This window comes from Anomaloglossus baeobatrachus, chromosome 11 (genome assembly GCF_048569485.1).
Source record: "Anomaloglossus baeobatrachus isolate aAnoBae1 chromosome 11, aAnoBae1.hap1, whole genome shotgun sequence".
Taxonomy (NCBI): Eukaryota; Metazoa; Chordata; class Amphibia; order Anura; family Aromobatidae; genus Anomaloglossus; species Anomaloglossus baeobatrachus.
The window spans coordinates 158,445,568-158,469,677 of NC_134363.1; the positions used below are offsets into that span (position 1 = coordinate 158,445,568).

At 44.0% G+C, this 24,110-nt stretch overlaps 1 protein-coding gene across 5 annotated transcripts in view; it reads left to right on the forward strand.

Annotated features, from left to right (window-relative positions):
* The window catches only part of RERE (arginine-glutamic acid dipeptide repeats), a 432,422-nt gene that overhangs the window by 323,823 nt on the left and 84,489 nt on the right, over positions 1 to 24,110 (forward strand). For 4 of the 5 annotated variants that reach the window (XM_075328175.1, XM_075328174.1, XM_075328176.1 and 1 more), the window contains one exon: positions 3,039 to 3,143. In XM_075328175.1, coding sequence (XP_075184290.1) covers positions 3,039 to 3,143 — 105 coding nt within the window. Of the gene's footprint in view, positions 1 to 3,038; positions 3,144 to 23,299; positions 23,476 to 24,110 lie in introns of those variants that run through there. The other variant, XM_075328177.1, reaches the window with a different exon arrangement.

Consider the following 24,110-nt stretch of genomic DNA (forward strand, 5'->3'; position numbering starts at 1 on the left):
TTGTAGCTAGCAGGAAGGCAGATTAGTGAGAAGCGGTCAGTCAGGCATGGTGGACGGAGACTTGAGTTTCCAGCTTCCACAAAGTATTATACATCCATTCTGATGAGAATTATTTTTTTTTTTTACAGTCAGTACACCAAGATCAACAGATCTATTTAATAATGTATGCAGCTTGTATTTTGAAATCTGGTGACGGAACTGCTTTAAAAGAGTTGTGTCAAAACCCAACTTTGCTCATATCACCAGAATGGTGGTCTCGTACACAATCTTGTGTGAGGTGCTATACAGAATTACTCTGGATTTGGTGGTCATGCATTTACTCCACCATTAACGTAAACAAAGGGAACGCTGCTGCTTCACACACGTGACCAACTCTTGGGATCAGTGATTGTCCCACAGGTCACAACACAATTAGTGGTACGGTACATTTTAATATCCTTATATCACCTTGAAATTCGGCCATGACATAATGTTTAAACTTTAAAGGGACATTCTCAAGTTTGGAAGTTATTTCCTGTAAATAGTCCAGCCGCTGGGACCACCCAATGCCAAGAATCGGAACTCTGAAGATCCCCGCGTGAATGCAGCGGTGGTCGATAGTGCAACCTGCCACTGAATTAATTCTTAAAGGGACGGCCTAAGATAGAGCACAACGCTCAGCCGGTCTTCTATTTATTCTTATAGGGATGCTGAGCTTCAGTGCGCTTGATCAACTTCTGCCCTTCACACAGGGCTCTTCATACTCCCAGTTAAGCTGCTTTCACACTACGTTTTTTTAACATGCGTCCTGAACATTTTTTAATGCAAAAACTGATCCAGTGCAAATACGTTTTCATTTCAATGCATTTGCAATGGACTCGCGTCAACATGCGTTCTCCTGCGTTTGCATGCGTTATAGTGAGGATCCAGCGACTTGCAGTTTTTTAACATTTTTCAAAAAGGCTGCTTGTAGCGTTTTTGAGCTGCGTCCAAATACTGCAAATTGCTGGATCCTGACTAAACAGCACGCAAACTTATGTGAACGCTGGCATGCTGATAGACAGGATCCTGCTTGCTCTACTGAGCATGCCCAGAAACCAGCCTCGGGTGATCAGTCTCTCTCACCCCCTCCCTCTCTGTCTCTCTCCCCCTCCCTCTCTCCCCCTTTCTCTCCTCTCTCCCTCTCTCCCCCGCCTGAGAGCTGCGGACACTCGTAACCAAGGTAAATATCGGGTAACCAAGCAAATCTCTTCTCTTAGTTACCCAATGTTTACGTTGGTTACGTGTGCAGGGAGCCCGGCTCCTAGCAGCTGCAGACGCTCGTAACCAAGGTAAATATCGGGTATCCAAGCAAGTTACCCATTGTTTACCTTGGTTATGAGCCTCCGCAGCTGTCAGATGCCGGCTCCCAGGCTATCATGTTCAGTTCCACTGACTCCCGATCACATGACTCCAATGCTTGCCCATAAACTTAAAGTGACAGGATCCTGCAAAATAACACATGCGTTTGCATGCGTTTTTTTCCTGTAAAAGCAGGATCCGCTTTTACAGCAAAAAAAAAAAAACGTTCATGACGCATGTGAAAAAAAACGTAGTGTGAAAGCAGCCTTATCAGGATGGGGGGGCAGTGGTTGGACTATAGATAAGGGATAACTTCCAACTCGATCCTACAAATCACATTTGCAGCATCCTTCTCTATCCTGACTTGTCTCAGGAGAGTCCAGACCCACGTACTGTACATTTATACTGTCGGACAATGTCTCATTTGGCCAAGTTTAGTCTGTTTATGGGGGCCCTTTTAGGTTCCATTCACATGGGTCAGACACGCTGTGAATTACATTTTAAGACTCTTTTCAACCAGTTAATTCATGCTGTATATATTCACCGCAGAGTTCACTTTTCACAATACAAAGTCAGTGTTTGTTCTGCAACTACAGTGATTTCCGCACAACTTAATGTGAATAATACCAGCGCAGACTCGCTGTCAAAGTTTTGCAGCAAATATGTCCCATGTGAACGTACCTCGACTGCGAATGAAGTCTGTTCAGGGATAAAAAAAAAAAAAAAATGACATGGCTAGAACTTGATTGAAAATATCCTAAAAGCTCCTTTGTTGGTTTGTGTCTCTGTAGTTATAACCAGCAAACCTCTTATGGAATAATCCTTGAGCAGTGTAAGATTACCTGCCCCTTGCGGTCTATCTTTATTACTTACCGTATATGCCTAAACAAACAGTAGGGTGGGGGAAATGTGCACCATGCAAAGTATAGGCTGCTGGATGTGAAGTTTTCCAGCACTTGCGGAGTCCCCCACCTCGATCGTAATCCTGTGCCTGTAAGTGAAGTAAAGCTGACAAGTGAGCTACAGAGAACACGAAATAGAGGCTTATTGTGACTGCTCCAGTGACAGTGTGAAAACTGTAATGTATCACGGATTGTTTTTTATTATGTGAATAGTTATATGAAAATTGAAAAATCCACTAAAACTATTTGTATTACTAACCAGACTGCCAATTATTTCCCTTTTAGTGAACATTTTAGAGAATAACTGATAAAATAGAATAATGTTACCCCCAGCCTTGCAATAAGCATTATTCAGTGCACTGATTTTACTTGGAGTGCTCCTTTTAAAGGTGTATTACAGGCTGAACGTACATTCCTGTGCGCACTCTGAGAATGCAGAATTCTTAATCCTGCCAGTGTGGAATGTGAACACTGTCAGGATTCTTCTGCTTCCTGTTCCAGCGGTTGTCATGTTAATATGCGTTTTGTATATTCAGCAGTCACGTGCAGACTGGCAACATTTTTTTTTTACTTCTCAATTTTGTACAGTGAAAAGCAGATCAGAAACTAGTTGTCACATGACCACATCACATCCTTAAGGACCCATGACGATTGCGCAAGCTGGCAACAAATAAAAAGTCTGGTAGCGTGTACATTCCACACTGTCAGGATTCAGGAATCTCCTGTCATAGTGCAGAAATTTAGGATCAGTTTAGAAAACCCCTTTGAAATAGAATTTGGCATTAGCTCTGCTAATAATTTCTTATGTTTTCACAGGGGCAAATGCAACATCTCCCATTTCTCAGACATATTTGCTGCTCGGGAATTTAAAGCCAGGATAGACTCGTTCTTCTACATCCTGGGGTACAATCCAGAGACCAGGTAAGTTCTCCCTTCTCGGGTATTCTTCATATTTTACATCATGTTGCATGGTCGTTCCGCTCAGTGTGATTGCTGCTCTGGAGAAGGAGGCATTTCCTCCAGACAGAGCTGAGGAGGAGTGAAATGTCATTATGCGATTTCCCCCCCCCCCCTTCTTGGCTATGTTTGTTTGTCATGTCATTAATAGGAAGAATATCAAATGTTAATAAATGCAGTGCTGCTATTGAAGATTAATACAAATTTGCTTACATGGTCAATGTCCGATATAAAAGATTGTGGTGTACCCACATCACTGACTGTCTGGATGTATTGTGAAATGGAGTATCATTTACAAAAGGTTTTCGGTGCTGGGTCACAATTACATCTACTTTGCTTTTGAAAAATTGAATCTGTCCATATGCAGGACGCCTACAAGACTGGGACATCCCCTCCTATTTCTATCCAAGGGGTGTCCTGACCCTTCAGTGCTGCTATTGACAGTCAGGTCCTTCATTACTACCCCTTAAAGGGAACCTGTCCGGTACAATATGCACCCAGGACCACGAGCAGTTCTGGGTGCATATTAGTAATCCCTGCCCAACGGTCCCTGTATACACTAGCATAGATAAAAATCTTTAGAAAAAGTATTTCTAAAGATCGCTCCTTGTATGGTAATGAGGCCAGGGACTAGTCACAAGGGCATGAGCTTTCTTGGCTAGTTGGCCCCCTTAGCATGTTAGCACGCCCCTGTGGGCGCACTAACATGCTAATGAATGCGCAGCGACGCCGCACATGCCTCACTCTTGATGGCGGAAGAGGGATACGCACTGCGCATGAACTGGAGTACTCAAGGCTTCCGATCATGTGCACTAAATTGATGGCGGGTGTAAGCTTCCCGACTTCTGTGAGATATAGTGCGCATGACCAGATGTCCCAGGGACACCAGATTATGCGCAGTGTGCATCCATTCTCCGCCGGCCACCATCTAGACTGAGGTATGTGCGGCGGCGCTCCACGTTCATTAGCATGTTAGTACGCCCACAGGGGCGTGCTAGCATACTATTTGGGCTGACTAGCCAAGGGAACTCGCACCCTTGCGACTAGTCCATGGCCTCTTTAGTATATAATAAATGATATTTAGAAATACTTTTTCTAAAGATCCCTTTATCTATGCTAGTGTATACAGGGACGGTTAGGCAGGGATTAGCAACATGCACCCAGAACTGCCCGTGTCTCTGGGTGCATATTGCACCTGACAGGTTCCCTTTATTGAGGGCACCTCTTTTATTGGTGATGTGCTTTCACAGAGATGGGTCTAATCAGGTTCTGGCCTCAGAGCTGGTGGCAAATTGTGTGGAAATTGTCATTGAAACATGCATTTGGGAGATATATTGGATATTATTTTCTCTGGAGCATTTAGCAGTTTGACTCATGAATGACTTGGTGCAAACTGGTTCACACTTATTAAAAGGATTGTCTCATAAAGCCCTTGTTTGATATGGACAGCCATTCTTCTAAATGACCATCGTGCAATGTCTCATTTTCTACTCTCGGGGAAATATTTGTCTGGTTACGGCTTCTGCCAGGGAAAGCTGAGGTGGATGCCAGGAATTGGATCCGTGGTCAGGTGGTCTCCTGTAGGCCACATTTTGAAAAAGTGTTTTTTTTATGATAAGCCAACTTCTTCACCTATGTGATGGGATCGTGTGAATCTGCATTGATCTTGCGCTGATCGTATACCTGACTGCTTCCCCATTACACAACGGTGGATAAAATTCGCAAATAATACGTTTTGGAATTGCTAAAATGTATTTATGAAGGGACAGATCTCCTGCTAGGGCACCTAAATCGGATTTTTGTTGTGATGCTGAAAATCTACAATGATGCAGTGAGAATAAGAGCTAAGGAAAATAAAGAAGTACCACCATATCTTTTCACTGGCTTGGTCTGTGCTGATTTTTATGGTCTTTGCCAAGAGGGCATGACTTACATGGTTCTTATGCAGAGTAGCCTAAAGACACTCCCTCTTGTCAAAACCATAAAAATTAGCACTGATAAAATCGGCAATATCTCTGGAATCATAGGCTTAAAAAATATTAAAAATTAATCACACTTACCAGACCCCAAACATCTGTAACGCTTCTAGTTCCTCTTGTGATCCATAACGGTTGCTCCCAGCAGGTTCTTGTGTGCTCCACAGCGGTCCTCCTCTGCTTCCGACTGGGGGTTTAGTGAGCATGATTGCGGGGTCTGTCTTCTCTCTTTTGAGGGGTGTCTGCTTTCTTTAATGAAGTGTCCTGCAGTATTCTTTAACTTGTTATTTATTTATTTTTTAGCTGCATGAATACTTCATTATTGAACTGCAACTAAGGCTTATTTTCGGGGTAGGGCTTAGCCTTACTCTGAAAAGGCAGAAAATTCCGGCTAGGTCGCATTTTTCTGGCTGGGGCGTATTTTTCCGGCTGGGGCGTATTTTTTCCGGCTGGGGCGTATTTTTTACGGCTGGGGCGTATTTTTTCCGGCTGGGGCGTATTTTTTCCGGCTGGGGCGTATTTTTTCCGGCTGGGGCGTATTTTTTCCGGCTGGGGCTCGTTTTCTGGGAAACACAGTAGTAATAGTACATGTAAATAACATAGGATCAAAAGAGCATAAAATCCATCCCACCTCGATAAGGTGTACCTATTCAGGATGGTCCCTCACCTTGCAGGAGGCCTCAATATAAACTGAAACAGAACAAGACCTGACTGTTTCACATCTTAGCTAGATGGACAAGATGACAGCATCAGTTTTTTTTTTAGGTGTCTGTAAAATAGTGAACTACTCCAGCATGTTTCTATTTGGATGGATACATGAATGCTTTATAGAAAAGATTTTTATAATGAGTTAATGGGTAATGCTTAATTTATTTTTATTTTATTTTAGTAGTTTTTTCCTCTACCTAAAAGATGAATTCTGCATCCAAGTAACTTAAAAGAAGCAGCAGAGTAACTTTCAGACCTAGTTTTTCTGCTGCTTTAACATTTTTATTTTTTTAAATTATTAAATTGTCGTTAGAAAGTAGGGTCAAGTGATGCGTCTGCTTAAGGCTGCTTTGACACCTCCGGTTTTTCCTGTGCGGCACAATCCGGCACTTTGCAGGAAAAACGCAACCGTTTTTTTTTGGTTGTTTTTTTTTTTGCTGCCGGTTGCGTTTTTCCTGCATAGACTAGTGCCGCATGCGGCAGATTTAGCCGATGCGGCGGCCGGATGGAACGTTGCCTGGCACGTTTTTTTGTGCGGCAAAAAAACCTGCATCGCGCCGCATCCGGTCAATGCGGCGCATTTTTCAATGCATGCCTATGGACGCCGGATGCGGCAAAAACCGCATCCGGCCGTCGCATGTGGTTTTTGCCACTGCACATGCTCAGTAGCATGCCGCAAGCGGCAAAAACCGGACGGGCCGCATTTAAAAAACTTATGCAAAGGATGCGGCTTTTTCGCCGCATCCGTTGCATAGGTTTTAGAGCTGGACTGGCCGGCTCTGCACCTACCGGATGTGTGAAAGCAGCCTTAGTGGTTCACTTTGTGATGTCAATCACCCAATGAGAAGGCCGTCCTCTGTATCATACCCATGCTACTGATTCTCTCAATGCAAAATATTGAGGTTTTCTATATGTATCCAAATGTAGGCGCCATCATTTCCCAAACTCTTCTTCAAACCCACGCCACCGATCTCTAGCTCCGTGCTGTGGAAAGACCTTACCTTGTAATATTGAGCGATATTACCCCGTTTTTGCTCTGTTTGCTGATTCCATCTATGAGACACTCCTGCACTATCCTCCACTTTTAAAGAGGATCAGTCACTTGCCATAATTATGCAACTTTTTTTATATCTGGTCTTCATTACCTTTTTTTTTTTTTTTTTTTATTCCATTATATTTTTTATTTTATTTTTTTGCTTTTTCAGTACTTTTCAATTCCTGAGATCTGGCCCAAGATGTATCAGACAACATCGTCCGGTATTGATTTTTTTTTCAACCAATGATGCTTCTGAACAGTTGAAAAAAAAATCCAATATAACCCAACTAGTATTTTCAATGATTATAAACGTTCATTGGTTGAAACAAACATTTCAGCAAACCGGCTACTTATTAATGTTTATGGTTGGAATCGGCCATTTCTTTTAAGAAGACTGTCTGTACAGAATGACTGCTCAAACCTAGCACAGACATTAGAGGCATCATGGCGGCTAATCATTTATATACACCTTCTCACCTGCTTGTTTACCCTTATTCTCTACCCTTTCCTCCTCTTTGATTGGCAGCTCCGGCTTCATGGCGCCAGAGAAGATAAATGACAAACAAGCAGGTGGGAAGGTGTATATAAATGACTGCCACCAGGGCCGGCTCCAGGTTTTTGTGGGCCCCGGGCGGAAGAGTCCCAGTGGGCCCCATCCACACACAGACACCGATACGAACATATACATATTTAAAGACAAACTCACAAAAATACATATAAACAGACAAATATATACAGTCATATACACTTACAGACACACACACACACACAAGTCTGCTGCATGCAGACAAACACATACAACTCTGCTACATACAAACACATACAGCTCTGCTACATACAGACAAACGCACACACAAACTCTGCTACATACAAACACATACAGCTCTGCTACATACAGACAAACACATACAACTCTGCTACATACAGACAAACACATACAACTCTGCTACATACAGACAAACACATACAACTCTGCTACATACAGACAAACGCACACACAAACTCTGCTACATACAGACAAACACATACAACTCTGCTACATACAAACACATACAACTCTGCTACATACAGACAAACACATACAACTCTGCTACATACAGACAAACACATACAACTCTGCTACATACAGACAAACACATACAACTCTGCTACATACAGACAAACACACAACTCTGCTACATACAGACAAACACATACAACTCTGCTACATACAAACACATACAACTCTGCTACATACAGACAAACACATACAACTCTGCTACATACAAACACATACAACTCTGCTACATACAGACAAACACATACAACTCTGCTACATACAGACAAACACATACAACTCTGCTACATACAGACAAACACATACAACTCTGCTACATACAGACAAACACACAACTCTGCTACATACAAACACATACAACTCTGCTACATACAGACAAACACATACAACTCTGCTACATTCAGACAAACACATACAACTCTGCTACATTCAGACAAACACATACAACTCTGCTACATTCAGACAAACACATACAACTCTGCTACATACAAACACATACAACTCTGCTACATTCAGACAAATGCACACAACTCTGCTGCTCTGTGGGGCCCACACCCGCGGCTTGGCGGGGACAGCACCAGCGGCAGCACCCGCGGCTCGGCAGGGCCCACACCCGCGGCTCGGCAGGGCCCACACCCGCGGCTCGGCGGGTACAGCACCAGCGGCAGCACCCGCGGCTCGGCGGGGCCAGCACCCGCGGCACTGGCAGCACCCGCGGCTCGGCGGGTACAGCACCAGCGGCAGCACCCGCGGCTCGGCAGGGCCCACACCCGCGGCACTGGCAGCACCCGCGGCTCGGCAGGGCCAGCACCCGCGGCTCGGCAGGGCCCGCACCCGCGGCTCGGCAGGGCCCACACCCGCGGCTCGGCAGGGCCAGCACCCGCGGCTCGGCAGGGCCAGCACCCGCGGCTCGGCAGGGCCAGCACCCGCGGCTCGGCAGGGCCCACACCCGCGGCTCGGCGGGTACAGCACCAGCGGCAGCACCCGCGGCTCGGCAGGGCCCACACCCGCGGCACTGGCAGCACCCGCGGCTCGGCAGGGCCCACACCCGCGGCTCGGCGGGGCCAGCACCCGCGGCTCGGCGGGGCCCGCACCCGCGGAATCGGCGGGTGGGGGCATTGGCAGGGGCCAGGGCATACATCCAGGGGGTAGAAGCAGCTCACCGGGGGCTATAATGGGGAGGCGGGGAGGGCACTTACCCGATTAGGTCACGGTGGAGAGGGGGCCCACACAGCGCCGGACAGAAGCTCGCCTCCTTCATCTGTGGGACTGAGAAGGCGGTAGCTCCGCCCACAGGTGAAATTCAAACGAGGATGTCTGCGCGCCTTAAAGTGACGGCGCCGCAGATTGCTGCCGAGGACTGCGGTCCCCGGAACTCGGCCGGGGACCGCAGAACTGTAAAGGCGAGTGGGCCCCGGCCAAGGGACAGGAGAACTGACGAGGCCGAGTGGGCCCCCCCGGCTCTCCAGGGCCCCGGCATTTGCCCGGGTTTGCCGGGTGCTGACGCCGGCCCTGACTGCCACCATAATGCAGGAGCGCGTGTACTTGGTTGAACAGTCATTTTGTTCTAACAGTCACTTTTAACTTTAGTATGTATGGGGTCCACCAAAGTCACTATTATACTGTTTATTTTTATATGTGGTCACAAGTGGAGTTATTGTCTGCGGAGGCATGGTATCCCACTCTTCTTGAAGGGCGGCCCTCAGGTCGTTGAGGTTCTGGGGTACAGAGTTATGGGCTCTACATGGCGACTCAGCTGATCCCATAGGTTTTCTATGGGATTCAGCTCTGGAGAAAGTGCAGCCGCTCCATTTGAGGTCCCCCAGTCTCCAGCAGCCGTTCCCTAATTATGTGACCTCGATGAGCTTTTGAGCATTCTTGTCCATGAAGATGAAATGAGGCCGGTGTTGTTGATACAGAGGCACAATGACTGGATTAATAATGTTATTCTAGTAGTAGGGGCGGTCACTGTACCAGTCACACAGTGTAGGGCAGTTCTGTACTGACTAGACACACCGGCCCACCCTGTAACAACACCACCAACATAGACTAGTCTGGTGACCACAGTGGCTGATGCACAGTGCTTTCCTTGATGTCTCCAATATCACTGTTGGCCATCATTTCTGCTTATCATGAAGTGACTAGTGATAGTTACATAGTTACTTAGGTTGAAAAAAGACCTGGGTCCATCTAGTTCAACCTTCCTCCACCAGTTCTACATTTAGTCACTAAGTCATTTATAACCAACAATGTTTTGTGTACTGAGGAAATCATCCAGCCCTTTTTTAAAAGCTGTTATAGTGTCTGCCATTACTACCTCTTGTGGTAGTGTATTCCACAATCTGACTGCTCTAACTGTAAAGAACCCTTTCCTATTTAGGTTTCGGGATCGCTTTTCTTCCACTCGCAGTGAGTGCCCCCTGGTCCTTAGTACTGTCTTTGGAAGAAATAAGTCATGTGCCAGTCCTTTATATTGACCACACATGTATTTATACATATAAATGAGATCTCCTCTGAGACGTCTTTTTTCTAAGCTAAACATATCTAACTTTTTCAACCTCTCATCATACGGGCGGCCTCCATTCCTTGTAATAGTCAAGTTGCCCGCCTTTGAACTGACTCTAACTTCTGAATGTCCTTTTTAAAATGTGGAGCCCAAAACTGGATCCCGTATTCCAGATGTGGCCTTACAAGTGATTTATAGAGGGGTAACAATACGTTGGGATCACGGGATCTAATCTCTCTTTTTATACACCCTAAAATCTTGTTTGCTTTAGCAGCTGCTGCTTGACATTGAGTGCTGCTGCTCAGCTTATTTGTAATGAGAATACCCAAGTCCTTCTCCTGTTCTGTAGTCCCGAGTTTACTTCCGTTTAATGTATACGCAGCTATAGGATTACTCCGTCCTAGGTGCATTACTTTACATTTATCAACATTAAATCTCATTTGCCAAGTATCTGCCCATTCTGACATCTTATCCAGATCTTTTTGTAATATTGTACTATCCAGGTCAGTTTTTAATATCCTACATAGTTTGGTGTCATCGGCAAAGACTGACACTGTACTATCAATCCCATCCACAAGGTCATTAATAAAGAGAGTAAAAAGAATCGGTCCTAGCACAGATCCCTGCGGCCCCCACTGCTGACTATGGCCTATTTAGAGAATGTACCATTTATGACTACTCTTTGTTTCCTATCTTTTAGCCAATTCCTTACCCAGTTGCATATTGTGTCCCCTAGTCCTTGCTTCTGGAGCTTTAGTATAAGGCTATTATGTGGTACAGTATCAAATGCCTTTGCAAAGTCCAAATAAATCACATCAGCTGCATTACCAATATCCAGGTTTTAACTTACCCCCTCATAGAACCCCAACAGGTTGGTTAGACACGACTTATCTTTCATGAATCCATGCTGTCTGTCAGTTATTATATTATTTTCTGCAATATATTTTTGCATGTCATCCCTTAAAATGCCCTCAAAAACTTTGCATACTACTGATGTCAGGCTTACTGGACGGTAGTTGCCTGGATCTACCCTCTTACCTTTCTTAAATATCGGTACCACATCAGCAATCCTCCAATCCTGAGGCACCAACCCTGTTACAAGTGAGTCTAAAAAGATGAGATACAGCGGTCTGTCGATTACGGAGCTCAATTCCCTCAATATTCGTGGATGAATGCCATCTGGCCCTGGGGATTTGTCAATGTTTAATTTACTCAGATGTAGGCGTACTTCATCTTGTGTTAAATTAATTATATCGGGTGGTGGACTTTGATTTTTCACTTGTTGAATGATCCCTGGTACAGTCAGTTCCTTGGTGAATACAGATGAGAAATGCCTATTTAATATCTCAGTCTTTTGTTTGTCCTCTATAACTAACTTATTATATTTTAAGGGGCCGATACTATCCTTTGTTTTCCTTTTGGCATTAATGTATTTATAAAAGATTTTGGGATTTATTTTAATGTCATTGGCGATTTTTGTTTCAGTAGTTAATTTTGCTTGTTTGATTTCTTTTTTACATTTCCTATTGATATCTTTATACTCCTGCAATGCTATTTCTGTATTCTCAGCCTTTAAGATTTTAAATGCCCTTTGTTTTTGTTTTATTATACTTTGTACAGTCTTATTTATCCATAGTGGTTTCTTTTTATTCCTGGACATTTTATTACCAGAGGGTATACGTTTTTTACAGGACTCTAGTAGTATATCCTTAAACTTACCCCATTTATGTTCAGTATCCCCAGTTACCATGACTTTGTCCCAATCTACACATTTAAGCTCTTCCCTTAATTTGTTGAAATCAGCTTTCCTAAAATTCCAGGTTTTAGCATTCCCCCTTTGAAATGTTCTATTGAATATTATGTTGAAGCTTACCATATTATGATCGCTGGTGCCCAAGTGCTCCCGGACCTGTAGATCTGAAATTGTATCCGGTCTATTTGACAGGACCAGATCTAGCAAATTATCTCCCCTGGTCGGTTCATCTACCATCTGAGAGAGGCAATGGTCTTGAATGGTAGATAAGAACTTACAGCTTTTAGCAGAACCAGAAGATTCTGTCCCACTGAATGTCTGGATAGTTGAAATCCCCCATAATAAGAACCCGATTATTATTATTAGCTGCCTTTTCAATTTGTTCCAGCATTTCACCCTCTATTTGTTCAGGTATGTTAGGAGGCTTATAGCAAACTCCAATTAGCATTTTTCCATTATTCCCCTCCCCATGTACATTTACCCATACTGACTCTACATTGTTGCTGTTCCCCCCCAATGTCATCATACAACACAGGTTTTAGGTTAGATTTAATAAATATACACACCCCACCACCTTTTTTGTCTTTCCTGTCCTTCCTAATGTACTATAACCCTGTATGTTTGTCACCCAGTCATGGCTTTCATCCAGCCAGGTTTCCGTAATGCCCACCACATCATAATCCATGGTTGACATAAGAGTCTCCAATTCATTCATTTTGTTTGCAAGACTTCATGCATTTGCCAGTAGACATTTAATCCTATTAACACCTTTATTACTCCTAGCCTCCCTACGTTCCTTGTATGTCCCATCCCCCCCTAATCCTTCATTGACCCCTACCATCTCCCTGTCTCTATCTGCTCTATCTATTCCCTTATTTGCTCCACTACCCTCCCTCCCCCCCCCCCCCCCCCCCGATCCTAGTTTAAAAGCTCCTCCATCCGTCTGACCATTTTCTCCCCCAGCACAGCTGCACCTTCCCCATTGAGGTGCAGCCCGTCCCTACCGTAGAGCCTGTAGCCGACTGAGAAGTCGGCCCAGTTCTCCATGAACCCGAACCCTTCCTTCCTGCACCAATTTCTAAGCCACATATTTATCTCCCTAAGCTCCCGCTGTCTTTCTAGTGACGCTCGTGGCACCGGTAGTATTTCTGAAAACACCACCTTGGAGGTCCTGGACTTCAGCTTCTCTCCTAGTTCCCTGTAATCATTTTTAAGGACCTTCCACCTGCCTCTAACTTTGTCATTAGTACCAATGTGCACCATGACCGCTGGGTTTTCCCCAGCCCCACCCAGCAATCTGTCTATCCGATCCACAATATGCCGAACCCGAGCACCCGGCAGACAACACACTGTTCGGCATTCACGGTCTCGGCGACAGATGACCCTGTCTGTCCGCCTAATTATAGAGTCCCCTACCACCAACATCTGTCTGGGCTTTGCTGCACTCCTATTTCCCTCCTTCCTACAGCAGTTGTTTTCCTGGTTGCTAGGAGCAACATCCTGCTGTAGTGACCCTAGTCCAGGCCCTTCATTCCTAATATCAGCCAAACAGGCATATTTACTAGGTTGTGCCAGGTCAGGACTAGGCTCCCTGACACTTTTCCCCCTACCTCTTCTTCGAACTGTTACCCAGCTACCTACCTCTGGGTCCTGATCTTCCCCACCTCCACCCTCCTCCATATCACTGGCCCCAGCCAGAGAAAGCTCAGTGAGCTCTAAACTCCTCTCCAGGTTTGCAATGCCCCTTAGTGTTGCAAGCTGCTTATTTAGATCAGTTACCTTCGCTTCCAAATACGCAACATGCTTGCATCGAGTGCAGACATAGTCACCCTCGAACGGCTGCTCAAGGCATGCATACATCTGACAAGATACACACCTGGTAGCATTGTCCATGGAGCACCTATCAAATGGGGATAAACAGTAAAGTAGAAAAACAAAGAGAAAAAAACGAAAAAACCCAATGGGAAACGTATAAGGATAAATTCAAACTATGTTCTTGTGTCAAACTATGTAATTGTGTTGAAACTATGCACTTATCTTAAATTCAGCACTTTACTTCAGTTCCTCAGCACTTTACTTCAGTACTTTACTTCAGGTCGCGAACGATCCGACACAAAGATCCGGCTCCCTGCTGTGAGCGACAGGAGTCAGATCCGTGTGAGCCGCTAAAATATCTAAACGTCTGTTTTCGCCGTCAAAACCCCGCCCACCCGCGGCTAAACTCCGCCTACTCAGCAATTAACTGGGCTCTTGTAAGTGGGCGGGGCTTAGCTGCGGGTGGGCGGGTCTTTTTTCGGCGTTACTATAATCTTAACCTGCGGTCACTGAGCCCCAGATATCCAAAAATGAGAACGCTACGGGTCTCTGAAAATGGCATCAAAAGTGCAATTCTGTTTTGGACAAAATTCTAAAAAAAAAAGTCACCTTTTAGCTAAAAGTAAAAGTATACATTTTTGGCATCTACGAACTTGTACAGACATGAGGCATCATACGGACATGTCAGTTTTACCATATAGTGAACATGGTAAATAAGACCCCCAAAAACAATTGTGCCGTTGCACTTTTGCAATTTTACCACACTTGATTTTTTTTTTTTCCTGTTTTTCAGTACACTACACTGGAGATCAAAATTAGAGAACACACAATTTCCTAAATGTTGACGTGCTTGTGTAGTTCTATGTGATTTTATCCTAACATGAGTAAACTCACAGTAGTTTAAGCTTTTCATAAATTTAATTTATTGTAAATCACATAATAAAAATGTAAATGAGATAAATGAAAAACACTGATCAAAATTAGAGAACACTTTCAGATACCTGCAAGTTATTGGTGTTAATCTGGTACCTGGTGCTAATTTCCTTCATTATCTGATAAACCCTATGTAACTGGCAGCTTTAAGGCCCTGTCACACAGAGATAAATCTGCGTCAGATCTGTGGTTGTAGTGAAATTGTGGACAATCAGTGCCAGGTTTGTGGCTGTGTACAAATGGAACAATATGTCCATGATTTCACTGCAACCACAGATCTGCCAAAAATGTCTCTGTGTGTGACGTGGCCTTTACTTTCCAGTTTCCACTGATTTGAAAAAAAATGGTTTGCCGATCCAAAGTGACTGAAACCCTCCGGCAGCAGGTTGTCCAGATGAAGGCCAAAAGGGTGACCCTATCAGCCAAGGCAAGAGAAGTTGTTCTTTCAAAGTCTGTGATTTTGAGTATATTGCATCTTTACAACATCATAAACTCTTTCAAGTCTCCCAAGAAGGCTAGTCACCCTTGAAAGACAGATGCTAGAGAGGACAGGATAATGAGAAGAATCCCCATGGGTAATCGTTTTAACACTGCAGCTGGAATTGCTCACCAGATCAGCACTGAACAGGGTAAGGATCTGTCTCGTCACACAGTGTCACGACATTTAAGAGCATTTGGACTGAAAGCCCACTCTGCAGTGATCAAACCTCTCATTAGCTGAAAAATCAAAAGGCTAGACTCACATTTGTTGAGGAGCATGTTGTCTGGACAGAGAAAAGTGGTCCATAGTTCATTTTAGTTATGAAAGCAAGTTTAATTTATTGGGTCTGATGGGAAAAATTGTACACAACTGGGGAAAGACTAAACCCAAAGTGTGTTAAGAAGTTAGAGAAAGGCGATGGAGGAAGTGTCCTGGTTTGGGGAATGTTGTCTGCATCAGGAGTTGGACCTCTCATACAGCTACATGGCAGAGCGAATACAAGTGTGGATCAGAACTTTCTTCACAACACGTGGATCCTTACTTGTGTTCATCACTCAGTCAGCCAGCAATTTTCAGAGGACAATGCCCCCTTTCACACAGCAAAATGGGGAAAGCAGATCCTTGAAACAGAAATCATTGGTACAATAAAATGGCCACCAGCCCAGAGTCCTGACCTAAACCCAATAGAAAACCTCTGGAAAATCCTTGGTGACAAAGTTATAGCCAAGAAAACCCCAACAGTCAAAAAACTGTGAAAGAGACTGGACGAAGAGTGGACCAAAATCCCACCAGAGCAGTGTGAGAGACTAGTGATGTCCTGTGGCCGCAGATGTGCTGAAGAAATTCACAGCGATGGCCGGTGCACATCCTACTGATCGTGACTGTTGTTACCTTCAGAAAATGTACTTATCTTTCTCTGTGCTACAATCATTGCTGTTCTCTAATTATGATCATCACGTTTTGGTCAAAATAAGCTCTTTTGTAAATCACTGTTCTAGCGGCATGGTGCACCACTTACAAAAAAAACCTTTCAAATGTTGATCAATGTAGATGACGTTATTTCTGAAAAAAGCAACTGATCATACATTGTTCTCCAATTTTTGATCTCCAGTGTATATAGTAAAACTAATGGTTTCATTCAAAAGTACAACCCGTCCCGCAAAGAAACACACCCTCATATGGCAACATTTACAAAAAAATACAAAAAATGTTACGGCTCTTTTACGAAGGGGAGGAAAAATGAAAAATCGCCGGGGGGGGGGGGGGTTAAGTGGAACCTGTCATCTGCAAAATCACTATTAACCTGCAGATATGGGGTTAATCTGCAGGATAACAGTGTTCGAAACCTGCTCAGTGCCAGCACATTAAACCCTGCTGCCGGGAGGAAATTAACTTTAATCCTCTGACAGCGTTCCGATTTTTTTTTTTTTTTTTTTTTTTTTTTTTTCCCATAGTAGCAAAATACATTTCTAAAATCCCATTCACATGGTGCCTTTTTTTCCCCTTGGGTTTTTAAAACTGCAGTATGTCGATTTCAAAGTTTTTTGCTTCGTTCCATTCACTTGCATACAAAACACATTGACATGAATTTTTCATGTGTTTTAATGTATGCACAGCACAAAATTGTGTTTAATCGCATTTCATAACTGTTAAACCTTTTATTGACAGATACATAAAGACTAGTGTTGAGCGGACCCGGATCCGCAAAATCCGGATCCGCACGGTTTGAGCGCCCGATCTGAGTCCTACCAGTACCCGGGATTCGGGGTGCACGATCTGGATCAGTTTTTTTTTTGTTTTTTTTCCCTCTCTCTCCTTCTCCTCTTTTCCCCCCCATTGAATTACATGGCCGCGGATATCGGATCCGGACTTCGGCGGCAAACCGATCCGGATCCGCCGGACCCGGATTATGACCGATCCGCTCAACTCTAATAAAGACTCAATATTTACAGGGTTGACCCGTAGTATTCAAGATGTATGTAATTCGCCATGGCATACTGGATAGCAGCTTCTTGGCCAAATCCTAATCTATGACCCTTCCTTGTTTTAATCACTGCTTCATTTCACAGTTTGTGTTTTTATTTGTCCACCACTTTTTGAGGATTGACCACAGGTTCTCAATGGGATTGATATCTGATGAGTTTTCTGGCCATTGATCCAAAATGTAAGTGTTTTGTTCACCGAGCCATTTAGTTGACACTTTTGCCTTGTGACCTGGTCTCCATCATACTGGAAAAAGCCTTGTTCATCACCAAATTGCTCATTGATGGTTGGGAGACGTTGCCTTTGGAGGATGTTTTGATACCGTTCTTCATTCATAGCAGTGTTCTTGGGTAAAATTTTGAGTTCACTCCCTTGGATAAAAAGTCTGCACACATGAATGGTCTCCAAATCCTTTGATGTTGGCAGGACCCAGTCTGAAGGGGCTTCATCGGAGAGAATATCTTCTGCCGAAGGTCAGTTTGTCCTTGGGTGTTTTTCTTGGAAAACAGTGTCGTCTTTTGACATCAAGCAAATTTTCAAAGGCCTTTGCTTCACTGAGCATGGAGACATATTGACACCTGCCTGCTGCCGTTCCTGAGCAAGCTCTGCACTAGTGTTGAATTTATTGTAGATGAATCCGCTTTAATAGACAGTCCTGCAAAACACTTTTTGGATGTTCTTGGGTATCCTGAAGCCTTCTTTGCATCAATTGAACCTCCGTCTCTTTGAAGTTCATGATGAACCGATAAATGGTTAATTTTAGGGCCGTCTTACAACCATTATTGATACAAAGTAATGTTGCGTGATTGTGTATCATTGGAGGGGACTATGATTAACAAAAAATTAACAATAATTTCAAGCACCAGCCATCTTTGAAAGTGGATGGTCTGCTCTTATAACTTAACCGTTTCACTACCTTGAACGTACCAGTACGTCCAAGTTTGTGCATATCCCCCGCAGCAAGCCTGCATGTTTCCTCGCACATGTCGGCTGATCTGATCAGCCGACGTGCAGCTAACGGGTGCGGTGGGATTGGTGATCCACGCCTGTTAACTAGTTTATATCCTGCTGTCAATCTGACAGCAGTATTTAACATTGGCCGGTGTGGTGCGCGTAATTCCCCTCCCACATCGGCGGCCCCATGACGTCATCATAGGGTGACAGTGTGTTGTCATGAGAGTTGGGGGTCAGCTGATGACCCCTGTGTCTGTCATAACATAGTTCCTGTGCACGCCGGCATTCACAGGAAGAGAGCATTTCTGCTGTACAGAGTGTTGCTGAAGCATCGCTCTGTACAGCAAAAGCGATCAGAGTTTATCCGCTTCAGGTCCCTTAAAGTACATCAATCACCAGGATTTTTCTATATAACCTAAAGCCAGTGCTATATTGGCAGTATTAGGTTGAATCTATACATACCTTTTAGTTGTTAGCTCGGATGTGTAGGTTTTTAAACAAAGTAAATTTTGTAAAATCAGCAGCTTGTTGAGTGACAGCAGCTGCCGATCAGCTGATAGCTGGATATTCATAGTTATCTCCTCCCCCTGTTACTTATGGTAATTATATTATACAATTGTTTTACTTTGTGACTAAAAGGACCTGTGCTGAGGTCATACCCATGTGACCAGAAGGGGCCAGGCCTCAGCCAACTGAAAAATGTTGCTTCCTGGTATCAGCTGTTGGCTGAGGCCCTGCCCCTTCTGGTCACATGGGTATGACATAAGCACAGGTCCTTTTAGTCAAAGTAAAACAATTGTATAATAGAATTAGCATAAGTAACGGGGTGGGGATAACTATGAATATCCACCCCAGCTATCAGCTGATCGGCAGCTGCTGTCACTCAACAAGCTGCTGATTTTACAAACTTTACTTGCGTTTCAAAACCTAAACATCTGATCTCACAACTTAAGGTATGTATAGAATCAGCCTGATAGTGCCAGTATAGCACTGGCTTTAGGTTATAGAGGAAAATCCAGGTGATTCGTGCGCTTTAAGGGGACTAGGAAAAAACATAAGTGTAAAAAAAAAACAAAAACACCAAACCCACAAGTTTAAATCTCCAGTTTGCACTGCTGAAAATGATACAATTAAAAAATACACATATTTGGTATTGCCGGCTTTAGAAATGCCCGCTCTATCAAAATATAAAATAAATTAATCTGATCGGTAAAGGGCGTAATGAGGAAAAAAAATGAAACAGCCAGAATTACGTTTTTTTTTTTTTGGTCACTGCAACATTGCCATAAGAGGCGATCCAAACATTGCATGTACCCAAAAATATCACACAGCCCCTGATCCCGAAAAATGAGAATGCTACAGGTCTCAGAAAATAACAAAAGCACAAATTTATTTTATATATATTTTTTTTTTTTTTACAATTTTTAATAAAAAAATAAATTCATTGCTAAAACATAAAAAAAAACCCTATACATCTTTGGTATCTATGTACTTCTACTGCCCAAGGGAATTATACAGCCAGGTCAGTTTTACCATATAGTGAACCTGGTAAATACAAAAAAAAAAAGTGTAATTGCATCTTTTTTTTTTTTTTTTGCAATTTCACCACACTTGGATTTTTTTTTTTTTACTATTTTTGAGTACAATATGGGGCAGAATAAATGGTGACATTCAAAAGTACTATTTGTTCCACAGAAAAAAAAGCCCTCATATGGCTATATTGATGGAAAAATTCAAACAAATATGGCTCTTGGAAGAAAAACTGAAAATGGCTGGATGGTAAAGGAGTTAATCAGCATGATGGAGGGATATCAGCTGCCTTGTCCTTGTTAATATTTTCTCATGCGCTAATGATATCACTGTGTGGCAGGGCTGACATTCAGAGGAGTTTGATTTTTTGGGATCGTTAATCTGCATGTTAAGGAATGACATTGCAGTTTTTTGCAGTTCATCCGATCACTCTTCTTAACAATCTAGAGTTATGGTAAATTACCACTTTAAAAATTGAGGCAGCAACTTGATGAAAACCAAAATTTGTCAGCCTCAGAACTTTTAGCAACGACTGTACTTCCAGCTTGTGTTTAACACAGGAGAGAGCTACCTGTTTGGCATTTGATCCAGCCCCCTCCGCACACAGCATGGATGATATGCTGGACCAGACAGATCTCCAGTGTCAACACAAACTGCTGGGATCAGGGACTTACACTCATATTTAGATTGGAACACATTTCTCGTGAGCGACTAGCATTAATGACCAATCTGTAGGCTGGGTCATCATTGATGATCATTGGAGGGTCCTAATAGCTGTCACCCTCAAAGGTTTAGTTAGTTCCGCTGGAGACCGGATGTAAACAATGTTTGGTTCTGCCAGAATGAGTTTATCTCCCTCTAAATTGACTAACCAAAAGACAGAATTTATTCTGGGGTCAACTGATGACCATCCTCTACTACCTCAGCCTGTTATTACTTTCTCCAGCAGCTAGATGGAGCAATTCCAATTATTCCTGGAAATACCCAAATACATTTTAGAATTAGAACAAATAAGTCAAGTGTTACTAGTGACAATCGTATCCAACTTTGAGTATTTCTTTGGTGGCAATTTTTTTTTTTTAGTGGTCACTGAAATATCACCATAGCGGTTTCTGTATGTGATGGTCCGATGTTGAGAATACCTCTGCTATAGAAAATAAAAATCGCCCCATGCAACAAGGTTTTACCTGCATTTTGGCCCAAAGCTTCACAGATATAATGCTTTGTTGCTGGTTACAGTCTTGCATCCTAAAGTATAGTATATTTTTTGCTTTACATGCTGGAGGGTTTTCCAACCATATACTCCATACATAGCTCTGTTAAAGGGGAATCTGTCACCAGGTTTTTGCAACCTAATCTGAGAGCAGCATAACGTAGAGGCAGAGATCAGAGATCCTGATTCCAGCGATGTGTCACTTACTGAGCTGCTTAGTGTAGTTTTAATAAAATCACTGATTAATCAGCATGAGATTATCATTACAGGGCTACTTGATGTGCTGCAGGTAGTCCAGCATATTCATGAGCTCTGTATAACTGCTGGATCTGCAGCAGAGAAAACAGTGATTTTATCAAAATGACAGCAAAACAGCTTAGTAAGTAACACATTGCTGGAATCCGGGTTTGTCTCTACATTATGCTGCTGTGAGATGAGGGAACAAAAAGCCTGATTCCCTTTAAGTCATGTGAACAGGGCTTAAAGGAAGCAATCATTAGAAAATTACCTTTTTGTTTAGTTTTTTGTGTTTTATGTATTTTTAAAAAAAAAATGAATTAGTGTTTGGGGTTTTTTGTTTTTTTTTATAAAAAATCTTGCAATTTTCACTCTGGCCACTAGGGCTACTTTTAAACTCTAACTTCCTGTTTCAGAGCACGCGCATACATTAGTCACGGAGATCAGACTCTAATTGTGTCTTATTATAATAATAATATTTATTCATTTATATAGCACAATTAATTCCGCAGCGCTTTACATACATCAGCAACACTGTCCCCATTGGGGCTCACAATCTAGAGTCCCTATCTGTATGTCTTTGGAGTGTGGGAGGAAACCGGAGAACCCGGAGGAAACACACGCAAACACGGGGAGAACATAAATACCCCTTGCAGATGTTGTCCTTGGGGTACTTTCACACTTGCGTTTATTTCCTTCCGTTACAATCCGCCCTTTTGGAAAACAGCGGAATCCGTTAACTGATTCCGCTGTTTCCCATAGACTTGTATGGATGACTGATTGTACCAAAAGGACCTGCGTTGCTTCCGCTGGGCGACGCTCCGTTGCTTCCGCCCAGCGGGAGGAATGCTGCTTGTAACGTTGTTTTGAGCAGCGGAATCCTCGGGATTTCACTGCACATGCTTTTTTTTTTTTTTTAAATCACAAACTTTATTCTGGCTCGCGGTGGCCGAACGTTCAGCTGAGCGCCCGGCCGTCGGCAAGTGACAGCGCTCAGCTGATCACCCGGCGGCCGGCTGCAGGGAGCGATCAGCTGATCGTTCACAATAGTCTGCCGCCGGTAAAACTGTAAAAAAAAAAATCAAAACTGATTCCGTTGTTTTGCAGCATCCGTTGTGCCACTATATGCAACACATCCGTTGCATCCGTCACACAACGCAATGCAATGGATACTGTTCAACGCAAGTGTGAAATTAGCCTTATGTACTGAAGCTTCTAATGAGCGTGTGCAAAGGTCACTGGAAAGGGTGTTTTGTATCTGCTAATGTGATTTTTGCATGCTATACGATCAGCTGTGTACATATGTTATTAGTCATTGTAAGCCTACTTCTGATGATAATGAGACTGCTGAAAACTATTCCTGAAAGTACAGGAATTGAGTCTAAAACAATAATTTAGTGGCCAGTGTGAAAACTGCAAGATTACTAATTTTATTTTTATTAAAGATTGTGATTTAAAAAGAAAAATGATGCCACCAGCCATAGTCGCAGATGAGCCCCCTAAACTCTGGTTGTGGTACCCACAATGACATGATGAACTTTCCGGAATTGTGTAGGGTGCAGTCGGAGAATGAGATGAGGGATCGCTTCTTTCCGCCGTGAGCGGCGCTGCGGTTCGGCGTGTCGCACATGATGATTATTCTCCGGTGGTGCCGGTGCCGCCTGCCCTCGCACAAGCCCTCGCCGGGGCCCCTGCCTTGTCTCCGCGCACAGGCTTAGTATGCCGGGGAGAGGTGCGAGCAGAGGCTGTGTGCTCGGCTTTATTTACGGAAACAGCAGGCTGGAGATTGATTGCGTTGTAGGAAGGTCTGTGGCTGAGACGAGAAAGGGGGGGCTGGAGGGGGGGAGTGGACCAGAAACAAGCAGGAGGGGGTCACAGCACATGCTCAGTGCCTGGAGTCTGAGGGGGGAAGTTTGCAGCGCTGTGCGTGGAGGCTGAGGTCATAGCACAAGCTCAGTGAAAGCTCTCTGAGGTCTCTGACTGCATGTGCCACCATTTTGAGTAGTTAGAGTAAGAAAAAGGGTAGAGTTTAGAGCAGGAACTGCAGGCTGAGGGATCCAGGCAGAGCCAGCAGCATCTGTGCTAGTGATGGATGACCTGTTCAGCCCCTGCAGGTAGGAACACGCCATCCCTGGCCTCCGCACTGCTGCTGCTTCACCGGGCTTGTGCAATGTTTACCATGGACTGTTTGCTGTTCCTGTTTTCTTAATATTGCATGTCGCTGCAAAGCTTGCACATGACGATCGCTGCAGCCGCTGTTTACCTGTCAGCAGCGCATCCGTGTCAGCTTGCTCTGTGCCGTATGTGCTGTTCATTATTAGATTTTTCCCCGGGTCTCTGTGTTCCTGCAGAGCTGCGGTAACTGCTTCCAGCCCTGGCTCCGTGCATGTCAGCCGTCTCCGCTTGTTGACGGGAAGTGCTGAGGCTGGAGCGGCGCACGGCTGGCGATGGGGCTCCTTTGGTGTAATGTTTTGGGCCTGCAGTGACTGTTTAGATAATGTTTTCGGGAGGGCTGGAGTTGGAGAGTCATTGGCTGCCTACAGCTGTGGGTGGAACTTTTGTCTTGATTGAGAAGTCTACGTTCCCCGGGCTAATGATGGGAATTATTATGATAATGGGCTGGAAGTTAAAAAGCAAATAATCCACCTAATCTGCAACGTCCCGCTGCTTAATCACCGCTCCTCGCACGCTGTCATTGCAGGCACTGTGTCCGGCCCCGTGCTGCCGTGCGCTTTACAGCATTTATTAG